Below are 19,922 nucleotides of genomic sequence, written 5' to 3'. Positions count from 1 at the left end.
ATTGATGGTTATTTGCCTTCCATGTGTATAGTGTGGCATGTGCTCTTGCTAGCTATGACACCTAGCACAAATCAACCTTTGTGTCCTTCCCTAACAACTTTGCATTGTTGCTTTCTTACCCAGTACACTTCATTTGCTTATTTTTTAAATTCCATAAATTAGCAGTAGCAAATGATTCATTGCGGCAACCAATGATTTAGAAGGCATCTATGAAGCATGTCTTGAGGTGCACCGTGTACCATGAGGCGATGTGCAAGCTAAAAGCCCCAAAGCAGAATTTGAAAGGCGAAATTCCCAAAAGGCGTATGCCTTGTGGTTAAAGGCAAATTTAGTGTTGTTTTCTCCAAGACGTATCCATTTTTGGATTTGTACTATTGTGTATTTTTTTTAATATAATTTTTTAATTCTATAAAACACAGGATTTAAAGGGTGGATGATCCCTTTTAGATGCTTCAACAAATCAAACCTTCATCAGACAAAGACCTCCATAACTTTTGTTGAGTTAGGCTCCTACAATCGCTTTGATTGTGATGAGGCCTATTGGTTCAAAGAAAAAACACATTAGATACGGATGTTGCTTGATTGAGATTTGGTTCTTCAAGCAGTGTTAGTTGCTTGATGGTCTTTGATCTTTTATCTTTGGCCGGTAGAATCAATTGACTCGAAAATGGAGAAAAATGCAATCGAAAGTTGGCTCTTTAGGCAGAATAATTCATTTGTAAGTGTTTGATTTTACAATTGTTGATTTTTGGGAGGTATCAATTGGAGAGTTGAGGGAAATGGGGAAGCTGCAAGGGATAAGCATAGAAAATTCGAGAAAAAGTAGCTCTAGATTAGTATTAATTTTTGTGTTTCATTATGATTGGGTGGGAAAGCAACCGACATACTCAACTTATTTGAGAATAGGCTCTTCACTATAAGGGCATGTGGCAGAGTGACGTTGCAGTCTATGGACACTGATGACGTGAGTTTTGGATTTTTTGAAATTTAATAAGTTTCTTATTATTTTTTGTACATAATTTTTAAAAAAATATTTTTAAATAAAAAATTAAATTCTCAAAAGGCTTAACAACTCGAGGCTTAGGCCTCACCTGCCTCATCAAGGCTAAGTTGCCTCATCTTACGCCTTTGCCTTTTAAATTGTTAGTGCCAACAACCTTGAAGTTGAACAACGTTGTCACCCATTCATTTCCTTCATCCTAGACCTTAATGCAGGCAACATTTCATGGACAATATGTTACGTAGCATAATGCTGTAATGTCAATCATGCAACATACTTCCTCACCTTTCTCTATACTTATTGGGAAAGATACTTATGTTGTTTTATCATTCCTACTGTCATGTACAACTCTTGAGAGCGGATGGAAACAATAAAACTGTCATTAAATTAATAATCAATCTCATAGTTTTAGAGGCTTCCTGTCACTCTAGTTCTTCTTTTAGACGAGGCTTTTGACAATGACTTGATCTCAAGTTACCACTTCGATCTTTTCCTGGGCGTATGTTGAGCCTTAGCATTTAAGAGGAACTAATAAATGCACTTCATTTTGAAAATGACTTGCATATGCACTTTTGTATCTAGCTTGAATGAGGTGGCTCCAATCTAGGATTTAGGACACGCATGAGTAGGATATAACTAGAGAAATCTTTGTGTGAAACATCTCAAATATGATAATATAAGGATTTGGATGCTTGTGAATTATGTGACATGTTTTACATTAATTAATATGCTTTATGCTTTGTGAATGTATTTTGCATATTATATTAGTCTATGACACTCAAAAGTGAGGAATGTTTGCAGTAACTTATCTTGGTAACTTAATATAGGATGTACCATGCTTGTGTTATTTGAAGGAGATTGACAATATGAATTTTGGTTGTCGTGTCCTTAGGAAATTAATGCTTTATGCATTGAGCACAACATTTTAGCTATTTCTATAGTTTCGGTAACTGACATTGCTTGTTTTCTGTTGAAAATTTCTTATGCAGTGATGCACATTTTTTTAAAATATAAAATTGTTATGCTATGTTTTGGAAAGTCTTATTGGCGTGGGGTAATTGATATTTGAAGATCTTTCCTTAACATATATTGATTATAGCATGTATACTTTGACCAACAAGGATGCAATATTGTACTGCAGCTCCATATCTTCGTAGCACTACAAGTTGTCGTGGGATTATTGGTATGTGGTTTTCTTCATATATCTTTCTTGGGTTGCAGGCGTGTGAGATCCACAAATGCGGTCACATCCTCTAAAAATTACCTTCAAGTTGAAAAAGGAAGAAAATGACGTCACGGATTCCACTTTCCCTTGTCACCTGAATAGAAAACCTCAGGAACCCATAAATGTTTCTTCTTCAGAGGAAGAAAATGTTGGCTCACAAGATACGGAGGATGAAGATGATCAAGCTCATGAGAATGTTTCAAATCAATTGGTGGTTTATGATCCTGTGGCCAACGGTATGGGTGAAATTGAACCTGTCCCTAATCCAATTGATTGCCAGCCTCCCCCTTTTTTGAAATACGCAGCCACAAATCCATCTCCCAGAGTTTTGCCATCTGTAGGGGCTTTCACTGTCCAATGTGCTAACTGTTTTAAATGGAGATTAATCCCGACAAAGGAAAAGTATGAAGAAATTCGTGAACATATTCTAGAGCAGCCTTTTGTCTGTGAAACTGCTCGTGAGTGGCGGCCTGAGGTATCATGTGATGATCCACCTGATATATCTCAAGATGGCAGCAGGCTGTGGGCAATTGATAAGCCTAACATTGCTCAGCCTCCTCCTGGATGGCAACGATTGCTACGGATTAGAGGGGAAGGAAGCACGAAGTTTGCGGATGTGTATGTGACCCTTCTCTCTTGTCTATCTTTATCTTGTTATAAAATTCTCTCATAAATTAGCAATCTGCACTCAGTTTTGACATTCTCCCATATAAATTAGAAACTTGCACACATACTACAATTGAATTTTCAAACATTTTTATTTATAGCAATAATCATCCTCCCCCCCCCCCCCCCCCCAAATATTTTATCTGCTTCCATTCTTGTAATTTTGTTTGTGAAATTTGTGAATGTCAATACTTGTTCATTTAGAGGTGTTTTGTCTTGTTAGCTAGGAGATCTTTTTTCAATCAATCTTGTTTGGTATATTTTTTGGAAGTCTTCTCGTCATGAAGCTATAATCTATTAGACTCTTCTCCTTGAAAACAAATTTTGCATCAGTATGCCTGATATTTAGTGCATGTTTATTCAGGCCAAAGTTTGAACCTTTGTCGCGCACAAGCATTTGCTTAAGAAATATATAGGATTATAGGGGCACAGTACCTTTGTGTAGAGATATTATGTCTTATTATTTTTATCGTGGTTTACATTTTTGGTTCTTTTTTCATGCTCACAATTATAGATGTTCTATAGTAAATTATAGGTATAGACATGTTACATATATAGTCATGCTCCTAGACTGCATTTCACTCTATGAGCCCTTTGTTATGGAGCCTAGAAATTTATTCCTATCTAGTGATTGTTTTTTTTTTTTTTAAAATATTTGTGTGCAAGTTGGGTATTTGCCAAAAAAAATAAATGGGGAGTGAGGAAGGAACTCTACATGAGAATTATATTAGAAGTTCTCGCATGGTAGCAAAACTGGTTTCTTTTGCCAAATCAGTTAATCTGAATCAATTGTCATAGATAAGAAGTTGCATATCTGTGCCTTAAATCTATCTTTTTCATTGACAATTATCTCCTCCTTCAAATGGTTCTTGGTTCTTTGATATATTGTGCCTTACGCTTGCAAATGAGATTATTGGAACTTTGTCCAATTCATTACCCAAAAAAAAAAACAAAAGGAAACCCAAAGAATATTTTTTTCTTTTATTTTTTAATTAAAAATGAAGTCACACTCTTTGTGTTAACACTGGCTTCTTCATAGTCATTATTGCTCAATTTACTTGTTAAGTACTTGGTCCTTCTGTGGGCTTCATCTGTGACCAATGGATATGAGAAGTTGGTGGAGAGATTCTAGAAGTTGTGCAATTATTTTAGGATGGGAATGTTGGACCAATTAGGTATCTTAATTTTTTACATTCTCAAAGAGGCTCTTCACCACCTATCACTTTCTCTAGAATAGTCTATTTCTCGTCTATATTGGCTAATTCATTAATACGAGCTTCTATTTAATGATTCTGTTTTTCTGGATTTCATTTTATCATTACTAAATGAGATTAACCATTTTATTTCTCTCGTCCTTCTGAGCTAGAAGTTTGTGAGATCAATTTATTCTATGATGCAATTTCCTCATCATCTTGTAAATTTCTTAATATTATCAAAAGGGAAAAAAGGGGAGAAACATAAGTTGTCCATAGAGTTGCACCGTACAAGCATATCATACGGCATCTGTTTGTAAGGGAGTGCTTTTTTCCCCTTCGCTTCTTTTCTTTCCTAGTGAGTGCCTTTTCCTTTTTTGGTGGGGGACGAGGGCCATGGGGGTGGCGGAGGGGGGGGGGGGGGAACAAAAACTATGCCATAAATGTGTAAACTTGTACAAGCTATGTAGTGGATGAACTCCAAATCTTAGCGGTTTTGATAATTGCACTATCTCAAGTTGTTATGCTAGGCAATTTATTTGTTGTAGTTCTGAGTAACAAAATGTTTTGTTGGCTTGGAAAATCGTCAACGATTAGAATTGCCATTCATTGTACGAGTAAATGATCTAGGTATGTCGGGCCCCTTCCCCCTTCTTTCTATGAGAAAGGAAGAAAAAAGGGACAAATTTGGAATCATAGATGCCATAATAGATAAATCTAAGATGGTGACTGATTTGTTTTAAGGCCGTGAGGCTTCCAAGACGTGATAAATCTGCATTATATGATAGTTATACTTGATCATTTTTGCTGAATGAACACATTCTAGTTGTATCTTTTGATGCGTTATATGGATGTTTGGATATGCTTTGTTTATATACACATACATATACATATATATATATATATATGTATATTACTTACATATATATATTTATATAATATTTGTTCTTTTTCCCCATTTCCTAGTGTTTATTGAGGCTCTTTAGCTGGCTTGTAATTGGAAAATGATGTCTTGCTAGTTCCTACGATTTTGTTCTGCTAATATGAGGTGTTATTATTTGTTATTTAGTGTCTGTTAAGTTGCAATCCTAAGATAGCATTTCCTTCAAGTTGTTTGGTGTATAACACAGGTGCTGTGATTTGGAATTTAGAAATTATTGCCAACTTCGTTATTTTATTCCTCATTATTTGTAGGTACTATGCTGCTCCATCTGGCAAGAGACTTCGCTCAATGGTGGAGGTACAGAAGTATGTTTTAACCACCTTTTCGATTACTTGATATGGTGGTGTTTATATTTTGTTATTTGGTTTCTTTGTTACATTTTCTTGCAAACAAACTAGATGGTATTGTTTAAGAGTCTTGGGAATTTCTAATCACACTTGGTGTACATCAAGGATCTTTTTTGAGCCTTTATTTTTTTTTGCCCTAGAGATTGATGAACTTACCTGGAATATTCAAAATGAGGTTTCATGGTGTATGTTGTTTGTAGATGATATTGTCTTGATTGATGGAACTAGGGGTGGAGTAGAATCTAAGTTAGAATTATGGAGAGAAGTTTTAGAATAAGACAAAAATATGTGAAAATTTAGTTTTAATTATGGTAATAGTATTAGAGAATAGATTATGTTTGAGCTGACAGATTGGTCTTAAAGACTGGAGCCACATGAAAATATGTGAAAATTTTCATGTGGCTCCAGTTTCTAAGCTTTTTCTTCATTAAGACTTCCAAGCTGCGAGCATAGCAACAGACGCAAGGCAAAGACGCACGCCTCACGAAGGTGAAGCGCACAACTATTAAAATGCTGTAAAATGCCTATTTGGATTAATTGATTTTTGAACATATGAATATCTAGTAATGTTAGAATTCAAAATGCCAAAACATTCATTAGCAAAATTGGAAATTTAATGAAATTGCCAAGGCCAAAAGCATCAACAATTCAACATAGTTCAACATCAAAATAAAAGAGTACAATAAAAGATTTCAAAGTCTAAAATCTAAATATGAGCTCAAGTTTAATTCAATACTTGTGAATTTTCAAGTTATGTTGGTCAAACAACCTTCTTTAGTTTAATACTTGTTGATTATTATATTAATTATTACAAATCTTCAACTTGCATTTTTTTCTCATTTTGTAAAATATATTTTTTAGAAGTTTAAGGTTAAAATAAAATTATCAACTAATATTTTAAGAAGCAGCAGCAGGCAGCAGATACATGTAATATTATAAGAAGAAGCAGCAGGCAGCAGCAGCTAAATTCAGTAAAAAGAATATTATGTATTAGTTATAAACTTACATTAAACTACATATTTAATTACATATAATATTATAAGAAGCAGGCAGCCGGCAGCAGAAAGAAGAAGAAGAATAAGCAGCAGCAGGCAGCAGGACGCTGAAAGAAGAAGAAGAAGAACTGAACAAGAATAAAAAGAAGAAGATGACTCACGAAGGTTCAAAGGCTCAAAGACGAGCTCGCAGCTGGTTCGAAATGTCAAAGACGAAGTGACGAACTCACGCTTCTGGTTTGAAGGCTCGTAGACGAACTCGCGAAGGCTCTTGTTGGTTCGAAATGTGGAAGACGAAGTCACGAAGGGCTGTGTTGGTTCGAAATGTTGAAGATGAAGTCTCACAAAGGGTCGTGTTGGTTCAAAATGTCGAAGACGTACTCACGGTTTTGGTTCAAAGGCTCGAAGACGAGCTCGCGAAGGCTTCTGCTGGTTCAAAGGCTCGCAGACGAACTCACGCTGCTGGTTCGAAGGCTCGCGAAGGCGTTTGCTGGTTCGAAATGTGCAAGACGTACTCACGGTTTTGGTTCGAAAGCTCGAAGACAAGCTTGTGAAGGCTTCTGCTAGTTCAAAGGCTCGCAGACGAACTCACCCTGCTGGTTCGAAGGCTCGCGAAGGCGTTTGCTGGTTCAAAATGTGCAAGACGAGCTCACGAAGGGTCGTGGGGTTTCGAAGGGTTGAAGAGGGCTAGGGCTCCTGTTTGTTCGAGTTGAATGAGGGCTAGTGCTTGGGCCTCTGGCTATTTCTTTCATTTAATAGACTCAAAATTTTCAAGGCGTTCCTCACGGCGCCTGGCGCCCCTCTGCTCCTCATCGCGCCTCACTGCGACTCTTGCAGATAGCCTCGCCTTGCATGTTATAAGGTGCTGGCCTCCTTACCTCTTTGCGCCTCACGCCTAAGGGCGGGTTTTTAACTACTATGGCTGTGAGCTGAAAACTTGGTCTCCAAAATTTCGAACACATCAATTTTATTCTTCCTTATGAGGGCGAGAGCCCCATTTTTATTTTAGGGGCTTGTTAAATCCCTTGATATTCCAGGATGCAATCTTCATGAAACACCCTGGGGAGCTGCCCCCCCACCCCCCCCTTCCCTTCTACTTGGCTAGTTTGCCGAATCTCTTTATTCTTTTTCTTACTTTTGATTGACACAAAATCATCACCATAGACCCTACCCTTGAGTTTAAGGTTGTTGAGGGGGGCCTTGTCCCTGTTTTCGTAGTCCCTTTTTTCCCCCTCTAGAGCTTACAGGGACAGCAGCTGGGTCCTTGCCTCTGTCATTTTCTGCACCAACATTCTTGTTATCCTTCTTAGGCTTTATTGAAACCTGGGCCTGAATTTCCTTCTCAGTGTGATCAAAAGGATGCTGCCTTAACTAACTACTGGAGGCAATTACGGGGTCTGTATTAACATCAATTGGGGAACCCAGGCAAACTCCATTCCCTGCAATTCCTTTAGGCAACAAAGTTAAAGGATTTGATTTTTGAACTTGAGTTTCTTTAGGATCCTCATTTGCTTTCTTAGTTCTGCATGTACCTTCAGAGTGCCCAAGGGAAATAAAAAGCTTATAGAATCTTGGTAGCTCTTCATACAACACCTCTTGGTTAATCGACTTCTCATTTGGCAACCAGATCTTTACACTGTGCTTTAAATCCTTAGCAACATCTATTTCCACCAACACCTTTATAGAAGAGAGCCTCTTCCTATTTGTGGTCAACTTATCAGCATAAAGTGGTCTACCCAACACAGAGAAAATTTTCCGAGGGCTTTCGGAGTCTAGAGCTCGAGGGGAAGGTTCTTTTGCTGCACCCACATTGGCAGAGTACTCATCTCCTCCACATCAAATTGGAACATTTTGGGCATCTTTTTTAAAAGCAAAGGCCTTCCATACACCAAGTAATGGCCCCTCTGTAGAACCTAGCACATATCTTCTTCATTGCAGAATTTGAAAATTATCCATCCACTTCCATGATGAATAACCTCTACCTTGACATTTGATGAATTGACTAAAAAGTGAAGGGTAGATTTACCTGGGTGCTTACGTGCAAAGTAGCCCACTAGGCATTTGCTCCACGACCCATCTGGGTTAGCCATGTCTGCTGCACAAACATGAGCCCTTGATCCATTAGAGTCAAAGGCAGGCATTACACCACCGCTTTGACGCTGTCTGTTAGCAAATAGATTCACCCATGGCACTTTTTGGTTCTTCTTCATGGAGACTTTAGCCTCAGAATCCTTTTGTTGGTTCTTCTTACCCGAATCCTCACTTTTTGATTCTTCCACCGACTCATTCGTATCCGTTGAACCTAACATTTTAGACGCTAGAAAGCCTTCTTTTGCCCAAAGCTTAGTTTGTGTAGGTTGGTTCTCACATTCTTCCACCTCCTGAGTCTTGTTGCTTGAGGGATTCACTGCCTCCACAAGAGCAACCTGTGGTGTATTCTCTGTTTGTATTGAGGAAATGGCTTCCTTCGAGACTCTCTTAAACTCTGGAATAACCTCATGGTGTTTCTTCGTGCCCTAGAAGGTTACATTTCCTCCTTTATCACCAATGTACTTCATGGCACACTCCCACTCTTTCTTCTTATTTGCATCTAGCGAGAGGTTCATCATTGCCTTGTGCACCGCTTTGTGCCCCATGGCAGATCCAAAATTCAAAATTTTCAAATTGACAAGTGGGTGTGAAGGGGGAAAATAGTGGAAATGTTGGACGGAGAAGGGGAAAATCGGCGTAGAAGCCCACGACTGACCTGGTGAGAGGGAGAGAGGAAGGAAGGGGACGAAAACGATGGCCAGAGAGGGGGGGGGGGGACAGTGGAGCAACCCACAACCGAGCATCCCTAGAGAGGAACGTGAGCTTCTCTCTCTTACGCAAATGACTGAGAGCTTTTTTTTTTTTTGATATGTAAATGTAAATTATATTAATCGAAAAGATATATACATGATACACTGGGCATACCCAGGAGAGATATCCACAAGACTCCCAAAAAAAATTCCTACACTCTCAAAAGAACATTAGAAAGGAAATGCTCAATACAATTAATTTTGGGCATTCCCAGGGACTAGAGCTTTCCAATTCTATCCCTATACTATAGAAGGTGTGGACATTTTTCATACAAGGTTCTACACATATGCATATGTATAAACTTTATGATTGCTTCAATCGGGGTGTCTTTGTCTTATAACATTCTCTTATTTCTGAAATGCCATAAGCAGTTCACTGTTGGAGCCAAGCAAGCCCTCTTAGCCATTGTTTGAATTCCAGTCCTTCTAGCTTCCTTTTTCAACCATTTAAGGGCAGCTTTTAATGTTGTCATGGCTCTAGACCATCGAAGCCAACCCCTTAAATAATTCCATACCTCTGTAGCAACCCTGCATTTGAAGAATAGATGATCCACTGTCTCATGTTCTGAATTACATAGGGCACAAGGCACTTCTCTTTCTACACTCGAGAGCTTGTCATTTGTCAGCTATTTATCCTTAGCACTCCGCCACAGAATGAATGAGTGCTTTGGTGTACAACCACTCTTCCATACCAGAGAATACTGTGGTCTTTTAATACCCTTCACTCTCCAAAAATGGTAAGCTTTTGAGCAATTCATTTGGTCTCTAGAATTCCATTGTCTAAGTTGTTGTTCTGCATTCTCACTGTTCCTGCATTGTTGCATCATCATATTTTTAATTTCCACAATTTTCTTAAACAAGGGAGAATCCTCATGTTTTGATGTAGCTCCCCATACACTGCCATTTCTAAGGTACACCTGGTTTACCCATTTAGACCACAATGAGTCTTTCCTCTTTTGAATATTCCACAGTGTCTTTGTAAGAAGAGCCCTATTCCATATTTTCAAATCAAACACTCCTAAACCCCCTTCATTCTTTGGAAGACACACATCTCTCCAAGCCACCAGGGGTTTAATTCGCACCCCCCCCCCCCCCCCAACAAATATGAACACTACATAATTTGACCACATGATTCAAAAAAGCCATTGGGATGGGAAATATGGAGAGCCAGAAACATTCCATACCCTGCACCACAACATTAATCAGTTCCAGCTTCCCTGCATAAGACAGAGTTTTCCCAGGCCAAGAACCAATGATATTATCAATTTTAGAAATCAGAGGTGAATAATGTGTAGAATTAAGCCTTGTGGATGCCAATGGGATGCTCAAATACCTAAAAGGAAATTGCCTTCTGGGAATCCAGTAAGGTTTTTGATTGTTTCAAACTCATTGCCACTTATGCCCACAGAGTACATATTTGACTTTGTAGGATTTGCTTTCAATCCAAAGCATTTAGAGAACATTTCTAGACAATCAATCATCTTCTTAACTAAAATGAAATCGCCCTTGGTGAACAGAATAAGGTCATCTGCAAGGGGTAGATGAGTGATTTTCAGTTCCTTACATCAAGGGTGGAAGTTAAAATTTGAGTTCTTCTAGGGCCTTCAGCAATCTTGATAAGTAGTTTAAGCAGATAACAAAAAGGATAGGAGACAGTTGGTCTCCTTGTCTCAACTCCTATTTCCCCTAAAAAATCCATGCAGGTCACCATTCAAGGAAAGTGAATAAGTAGTTGTGGTCACACATTCCATTATCCACCCCATCATTTTATCAGTAAAGTTAAGATTCTCAAGCATTTCTTTCAGAAACTTTCATGACGTGGGGTCATGCTTTTTTCAAGTCAACCTTGAGCATACATATAGGTGAGATCCTTTTTCTAGCATACTTTCGCACCAATTCCTGGACCAAATATATATTCTCTATCATATTCTTTTGCTTCACAAAAGCAGATTGAGCTGAGTTTACAATCTTCTCCAACTCAGGATTAATTTTGTTTACAATAATCTTGGAAATAACTTTTATAAATCACATTGCAATAAGAAATAGGCCTGAAATCATGTACATAATTCTCATGTTGGGATTTGGCTATTACCACAATTGCAGTATGATTCAACTGTTTGAGAAGCTTGCCATTAGCAAAGAATTCTTTTACTGCTGCTATGAAGTCCTTCCCAACATTTCCCCAAGCCATTTTGAAAAAAATTGATTTGTACCCATCAGGTCTAGGGACTTATCATCCCCAATGCTAAAAAGGGCTTCCTTAATTTCTTCATTTGAAGCCTCTTGAACCATCTTAGAAGCTTGTACATCACTCAGTATACCATGAGCAATTACTCCAGGATCAACATAATTGCACGCGGATTCTGTCCCCAATAGACCTTTATTAAAAGCTAGAAATTCTTTAGCTACCTGAAATAGGGAACCAATAAACTCCCCATTATCTTTTCTCCGTTTTAAAATATCATCTTTGGCAGAGTGCCTCTTCATCGAAGCATAAAAGAATTTGGTACTTATATCACAGTTGTTCAAATATCTGGATTTAGCTTGTTGATCTACAAAACATCTATTAGCTTGTTCTAGCTTACCAACAATTTCTCTCTTTATCCCAACCTCCCTCTAAAATTCAACATTCTCAGGATCATTGTGTAAATTTTGCTGAGCTACTCTGAGCTCCTCACTAGCTTTTTCAGCTTTAGCCAATATGTGGGAAAAATGAGTTTCATTGAGATTCTTCAAAGGTCTTTTAAGAGTTTTCAGTTTCATAACAAGCCTGTACAGATTATACCCTTGCACTTCACAGCTCCAGGACTTCTTTACCACTTTCTGAAAATTGCTGTGTCGCCCCCACATATTAAATGACTTAAAAGGTCTCCTTCCCATGTGATCTTCTTCAAGCAAAGTAACCATGCAAGAAGCATGATCTTAATACAATCCAGGTAATTGAAAGAAGGCCTGTGCACCCAAACCAGCCTGATACCATTCCTTGTTAACCACTGCCCTATCCAACTTACACCATGTTCTACCATTTGACCATGTGAGGAAACTTCCAGAAGAATTCAAATCACTTAGCCCACATTCAGTAAAGCATTTTGTAATTTCCCTTGTTTCATAAGTTGTGACAGCATTTCCATTTATTTTCTCATTAGGGCATAACACCCTGTTAAAGTCTCCTAACAATATCCAAGGTCTAGAATAGGAGAGGTCTTCTAGCTACTATTGTATGGAAGCCATACACAAAACTGATATTGAAGCACTTGGATGATTCTAGACAACAGAGAGTGCAATGAATGGCTTGAGGGTTGCTGTTCATCATTTGAATCTTCACCTTCAAGGGGTTCCAAATCACCGCTATTCTACCATTTCCATTGTCCCCAAATTTGGCACCGGTTAGCTAGCTTTTTCTTCATGGATTCTTCCAGTTTATTAACTGTTAATTTTGTTTTCAAGGTACCCAACACATCAATTTTCTTCTTTTTGATGAGGTCCAACACCCCATTATGTTTCAGAGCTTATTAAATCCCCTAATGTTCCAGCTTGCAATCTTCATTTCTCTTTAGAATGGGCCTTTAACCCCTTTCCAAAAACCAGTAGATTAAATTGGGTTCCCTTGCCTCTTCTTTTTCTTAACTGGTAGGAACTCTTCTACCTTCTCCTTTTCTTTAACCTTTTGCTTCAAAGGTACCTCTTAAGGGGTTTTTGCCGTTGACTTTGTCAGCCCCACCTTCATTTTCATTACCCACTGAGCCATCTATCTACAGCAGACTGCCCGCTCTGCTTATTAGTTTGAGTCTTGAAAGCAACATTTCCTTGAGTCTCAACATCAATCGAATCCCCTCTACTTTCAGCATTAGAGTTGTCTTTCAAGACACCCACTGGTTTCTCACCATAATTCTGAGAATGAACCACCTGATTGCTGCATTCATCCTCTTTAACTACATCACCCGCTTCTCCCGCAGGGTCTCCAGAAACCTTCTTTGATCTTACTTCATGAACAGGCTCCTTAGCTTTGTACTTGACTCCTGAGGTCCCTTTATTACCTTCCCTTGGTTTGCAAAAGCCCTCAGAATGTCCAATTGCTTTACATCTATTACAGAATCTCGGTAGACCTTCATACACAACTTCCTGCATAATTGAAACACCATCAGGGAGCCATACCTTGATTCTATGCTTTACTTCCTTTGCCATATCAACTTAACCATGACCCTAGCATAAGAGAGGTTATCCTTATTCGTAGTTAGTTTATCCATATATAATGGCCTACCAATTTTAGAACAGATTCTTCCAATAGCCATAGGGGTCCAAAGCTCCAGTGGTAAGTCTTTCAGCTGTACCCACACGGGGAGAATAGTCCTATGTTCATAGCCATATTGGAAGTACTTAGGCATTTTCTTCAAAATCAAGGTCCTTCCATAAATTGTGTAAGGGCCATTCTAGAGGATCTCAGTAATCTCTATGAATCTCAGTTAACCCCATTTCTTCGAGAATTTTTCAATTCAACATCAAAGGGACCTCCTTCATCTTCATACCCACAACTAGGTGTAACAGATAGTCCCCTCACTTGAACTACTAGAGGAAGGGCTTATGTGTATTCCCATCTGATTCTGGAGCTTTTCAAGCAGCTTCGAAGGCGTTTGCATTTTTTTCGAAACTCCCTGAGCTTTTTGCATCCCCCGTCTCAAAAGTCAAGCAAACCCAGCAAGAATTTCATGATTCTTCCTTTTACTCAACTCTTTCTTTCCCCCTTTAATCTCTATGAATCTCAATGCATCTTCTATCTCTTTCTTCGATTCTGATTCCAACTCAGCTTTTCCTTGTGCCCTAATCCCAGCATTACGACCCATTAGTACACCTGAAATTCAAAATTCAAATATGCTTTTGGGCGGGAAACAGGAAAATGAGAAATATAGCACCCGTACACTCCTGGAGATTAGGGAAAACCTTCGGCCACCTCCAATCTTGCAAATCCAGCAACCAAAACCAAGAAATCAATGAGAGATCCGAAGCAAGAAGAAGAATTAGCCCCAAAACCATGCATCCCTTAGAGAGAGATGATAGCTTCTCTCTCTAACATGGTTGACTGATTGGACTGAGAGCTCTTTCTTGATTCTATGGGTGGTGGTGCATGGTCGTTCTTAGTTGGTGGAACGATTTGCTTGGTTAATTCTATTAACGAACGAGACCTTAGCATGCTAACTAGTTATGTGGAGGTGAGCCTTCATGGTCAGCTTCTTAGAGGGACTATGGCCAATTAGGCCATGAAAGTTTGAGTCAATAACAGGTCTGTGATGCCCTTAGATGTTATGGGTCACATGCGCGCTACACTAGTGTATTCAATGAGTCTATAGCCTTGGCCCACAGGCTCGGGTAAGCTAAATTTCTGGGATGCACGCGCACCCGAGTTATTTTGTGACTCATCGAAATAAGCATGTAGACAAATATGATTTCCCACTCAATAAAAAAATGGGAACACATGCATTGCAATGTTCAAACCGACAAGGGTAAGGTGAGCACGAGACAATCACCACTACGTAAATAACATGTTCGCGGGTCATTTTTTGGAAAATTTTGACAGTAATCCTTCCGCAGGTTCACCTATGGAAATCTTGTTACGACTTCTTCCTCTAAATGATAAGGTTCAGTGTACTTCTTGCTACGTTGCTGGTAGTGAATTGGCCACGTCGCCGCAATCCGAACACTTCATCAGACCATTCAATAGGTAGGAGTGACGGACGGTGTGTACAAAGGGTAGGGACGTTGTCAACGCAAGGTGATGACTCGTGCTTACTATTCCTCATTGAAGACCAACAATTGCAATGATTTATCCCATCACGATGAAATTTCATAGATTAGGGTTTGTCGGCCAAGGCTATAGCCTTGTTGAATACATCAGTGTAGGCGGCCTTGAACATCTAAGGGCATCACATACCTGTTATTGCCTTAGACTTCCGTGGCCTAATTGGCCATAGTCCCTTTAAGAAGCTGGTTGTGAAGGGTCACCTTCACATAACTAGTTAGCAGGCTGAAGTGTTCATTAACGAAATTAACTAGATAATTTGCTCCACCAACTAAGAACGGCTATGCACCACCGCCCATAAAATCAAGAAAGAGCTCTTAGTCAAGTCAGTCAACCGTGTTAGAGAGAGAAACTCTCATCCTTCTCTAAGGGATGCACGGTTTTGGGGTTGATTCTTCTTCTTGCTTCTGATCTCTCATTGATTTCTTGGTTTTGGTTGCTAGATTTGCAAGATTGGAGGTGGCTGAAGGTTTTCCCTAACCTCTAGGAGTGTTCGGGTGCTGTATTTCTCATTTTCCTGTTTCCCTCCCATGAGCAGATTTGAATTTTGAATTTCAAGTGTGCTTATAGGTCGTAAGGCTGGGATTAAGGTATAAGGAAAAGCTGAGTTGGAATCAAAATTGAAGAAAGGGATCAAAGATGCATTGAGGTTCTTAGAGATCAAAGGGGGAAAGAAAGAGTTGTGGAGTAAGATGAAGAATCATGAAATTTTTGCTGAGTTTGCTTGACTTTTGGGAGAGGGGATGCAGAAAGCTCAGGGAGTTTTGAAAGAAATGCAAACACCTTTGGAGCTGCTTGAAAAACTCAAGAATTAGATGGGAATACACATAAGCCCTTCCTTTAGTAGTTAAAGTGAGGGGACTATTTGTTGCAATCAGTTGGGTATGAAGATGAAGGAGGTCCCTTTGATGTTGAATGGAAAAATTCTCGAAGAAATGGAGTAAACTGAGGATGGTAGTTCGCAGAATGAAGGAGATAACAGTGGGAAGAGTGATGGAAAAAGGAAGTCGTGGGATGATGAGGAGCCTACGGAATCAGAAACTTTTGGTACGAAGGATTCGAGTGATGTTGTTGCTTCGGTAGGGTGATGAAGTTTAGAGGCCAAAAGATAAAATCGTAACACCTGTTGAGAGTAAACATTTCCACTAGGAAAATCAAGAAGGGTGAACAATAATGAGGGATAATAAGAGGGTGGCCTGAGTTGAGGAGTTTGCTAACAACAAAAATCCCTTGAGCTGTGGAGCTATCCCAACTTTCACCCCAAATGGAGATGGAAGTCGAATACCAGCTTCTGAATTGATAGGCTTTGTGGGGATTTTCAGCAAACACCTAGTGGGTTATTTCACTAGAAAGTTCCCTGGTAAGGCAGCTTTCAATACTCTGGTTAGTTCTTGGAAAGTGCAGGTGGATTCTATTCAACATGACAAGGGGTGGATCATATTCAAGTTACAGAGAGAAGAGGATCTCAGTAATGTCCTCCATAATGACCCTTATATAATTTATGGAAGGACCCTGATTTTGAAGAAAATCTCTAAGTACTTCCATTATGGCTATGAACATAGGACTATTCTCCCTGTGTGGGTATAACTGAAAGATTTACCACTAGAGCTTTGGATCCTTATAGTTATTGAAGAATCTATTTTGAAATTGGTAGGCCATTATATATGGATAAACTAACTACGAATAAGGATAGACTCTCTTATGCCAGGGTCATGGATGAAGTTGATATAGCAAAGGAAGTAAAGCACAAAATCAAGGTATGACTCCCTGATGATGTTTCAATTATGTAGGAAGTGGTGTATGAAGGTCCACCGAGATTCTATAATATATGTAAAGCAATTAGACATTTTGAGGGCTTTTGCAAATCAAGGGAAGGCAATGAAGGGACCTCGAGAGTCAAGTACAAAGCTAAGGAGCCTGTTCATGAAGTAAGATCAGAGAAGGTTTCTGGAGACCCTGCGGGAGAAGTGGGTGATGTTAAAGAGGATGAATGCAGCAATTAGGTGGTTCATTCTCAGAATTATGGTGAGAAACCGGTGGGTGTCTTGAAAGACAACTCTAATGCTGAAAGTAGAGGCGATTTGGTTGATGTTGAGACTCAAGGAAATGTTGCTTTCAAGACTCAGACCGATTAGCAGAGTGGGCGCTCTGCTAATCTCAATGAAACTCATTTTTCCCATATATTGGCTAGGGCTGAAAAGGCTAGTGAGGACCTCATAGTAGCTTAGCAAATTTTACATGATGATCTTGAGAATGTTGAATTTCAGAGGGAGGTTGGGATAAAGAGAGAAATTGTTGGTAAATTGGAATAGGCTAAGAGATGTTTTGTAGCTCAACAAGCTAAATCTAGATATTTGAACAACAGTGATAGAAGTACCAAATTCTTTTATGCTTTGATGAAGAGGCACTCTGCCAGAGATCATATTTTAAAACTGAAAAAAGATAATGGGGAGTTCCCTGTTTTAGGTAGCTGAAGAATTTCTAGATTTTTATAAGGGTCTATTGGGGACGGAATATGCGTGCAGTTTTGTTGATCCTGGAGTAATTGCTTGTGGCCCTATATTGAGTGATGAACAAGCTTCTCAGATAGTTAGTGAGGTTTCAAATGAAGAAATTAAGGAAGCCTTTTTTAGCATTGGGGATGATAAAGTCCCCTGGACCTGATGGGTACACATCGAATTTTTTCAAAATGGCTTGGGGAACTGTTAGGAAGGATAGCAGCAGTAAAAGAATTCTTTGCTAATGGCAAGCTTCTCAAACAGTTGAATCATACTGCACTTGTGGTAATAGCCAAATCCCAACATGCGAATTATGTACATGATTGTAGGCCTATTTCTTGTTGCAATGTGGTTTATAAAGTTATTTCCAATATTATTGCAAACAAAATTAATCCTGAGTTGGAGAAGATTGTGAACTCAGCTCAATTTGGCTTTTGTGAGGCAAAGGAATATGATAGAGAATATAGATTTGGTCCAGGAATTGGTGCGAAAGTATGCTATAAAAATGGTCTTACCTAGATGTATGCTTAAGGTTGACTTGAAAAAAGCATATGACTCCCTGTCATGGAAGTTTCTGAAAGAAATACTTGGGAATTTGAACTTTGCTGATAAAATAGTGGAGTGGATAATGGAATGGGTGACCACAACTACTTATTCACTTTCTTTGAATTGTGGTCTGCATGGATTTTTTGAGGGGAAATAGGGGTTGAGACAAGGAGACCCAATGTCTCCTATCCTTTTTGTTATCTGCTTAGACTACTTATCAAGATTGCTGAAGACCCTAAAAGAAGACTCAGATTTTAACTTCCACCTTCGATGTAAGGAATTGAAAATCACTCATCTGGCTTTTGCAAATGACCTTATTCAGTTTATCAAGGGTGATTTCATTTTAGTTAAGAAGATGATGGATTGTCTGGAAATGTTCTCTAAATGCTCTGAATTGAAAGCAAATCCTGCAAAGTCAAATATGTACTCTGCAGGCATAACTGGCTATGAGTTTGAAAGCATCAAAAACCTTACTGGATTCCTAGAAGGCTCATTTCCTTTTAGGTATTTGGGCATCCCATTGGCGTCCACAAGGCTTAATGCTATGCATTATTTACCTCTGATTGCTAAAATTGATAACATCGTTGGTTCTTGGCCTTAGAAAACTGTCTTATAGAAGGAAGCTAGAACTAATTAATACTGTGGTGCAGGGTATGGAATGGTTCTAGCTCTCCATATTTCCCATCGCAATGGTTGTTTTGAATCATGTGGTTAGATTATGTAGAGTGTTCCTGTGTTTGGGGGGGGAGGGGGAGGGTAGAGGTAAACCACTGGTGGCTTGGAGAGATGTGTGTCTTCCAAAGAATGAAAGGGGTTTAGGAGTGTTTGATTTGAAAATCTGGAATAGGGCTCTTCTTTCAAAGACACTGTGGAATATTCATAAGAAGAAAGAGGAGTCATGGTCTAAATGGATGAACTAGGTGTACCTTTGAAATGGCAGTGTATGGGGAGCTACATCAAAACATGGAGGATTCTCACTTGTTTAAGAAAATTGTGGAAATTAAAAATATGATGCTGCAGTAGTGCAGGAATAGTGAGAATGCAGAACAACAACTTAGACAGTGGTCTTCTGGGGACCAAATGAATTGCTTAACATGAGGATTCTCCTTTGTTTAAGAAAATTGTGGAAATTAAAATATGATGCTGCAGCAGTGTAGGAATAGTGAAAATGCAGAACAATAGCTTAGATAGTGGTCTTCTGAGGGCCAAATGGATTGCTCAAAAGCTTACCACTTTTGGAGAGTGAAGGGTATTAAAAGGCCTTGGTATCCTCTGGTATGGAAGAGTGGTTGTATACCAAAGTACTCATTCATTTTGTGGCTGAGTGCTAAGGATAAATTACTGACAAATGACAAGCTCTCGGGTGTAGAAAGGGAAGTGCCTTGTGCCCTATGTAATTCAAAACTTGAGACAGTGGATCATCTACTCTTCAAATGCAGGGTTGTTGCAGAGGTATGGAATTATTTAAGGGGTTGGCCTAGATGGTCTAGAACCATGACAACATTAAAAGCTTCCCTTAAATGGTTGAAAAAGGAAGTTAGAGGGATTGGAATCCAAATAGTGGCTGAGAGGGCTTGCTTGGCTCCAATAGTGTACTGCTTGTGGCATTTCAGAAATTAGAGAAAGTTTGAAGACTAAGACACCCCGATTGAAGCAATCATAAAGTTTATACAGTTGCATATGTATAGAACCTTGTATGAAAAATTTCCATACCTTCTACAGTATGGGGATTGAATTGGAAAGCTCTTGTCCCTGGGCATGCCCAAGATTAATTGTATTGAGCATTTACTTTTTGATGTTCTTTTGAGAGAGTGTAGGGAGAGTCTTGTGGACATCTCTCCTGGGTATGCCCAGTTTATTATGTTTATATCCTTT

The 19,922-nt window shown here is 39.0% G+C and overlaps 1 protein-coding gene across 8 annotated transcripts in view; it reads left to right on the top strand.

Annotated features, from left to right (window-relative positions):
• Window positions 1-19,922, top strand: part of LOC131167955 (methyl-CpG-binding domain-containing protein 2) — a 38,208-nt gene that overhangs the window by 6,380 nt on the left and 11,906 nt on the right. For 4 of the 8 annotated variants that reach the window (XM_058127043.1, XM_058127045.1, XM_058127048.1 and 1 more), the window contains 2 exons: window positions 2,222-2,843; window positions 5,279-5,332. In XM_058127043.1, coding sequence (XP_057983026.1) covers window positions 2,239-2,843; window positions 5,279-5,332 — 659 coding nt within the window. In that variant the 5' untranslated portion in view covers window positions 2,222-2,238. Of the gene's footprint in view, window positions 1-165; window positions 351-2,099; window positions 2,844-5,278; window positions 5,333-19,922 lie in introns of those variants that run through there. The other 4 variants (XM_058127046.1, XM_058127047.1, XM_058127049.1 and 1 more) reach the window with 2 other exon arrangements.

This window comes from Malania oleifera, chromosome 11 (assembly GCF_029873635.1).
Source record: "Malania oleifera isolate guangnan ecotype guangnan chromosome 11, ASM2987363v1, whole genome shotgun sequence".
In the NCBI taxonomy this organism is placed as follows: Eukaryota; Viridiplantae; Streptophyta; class Magnoliopsida; order Santalales; family Ximeniaceae; genus Malania; species Malania oleifera.
This window is presented reverse-complemented; position numbering and strand designations above follow the sequence as displayed.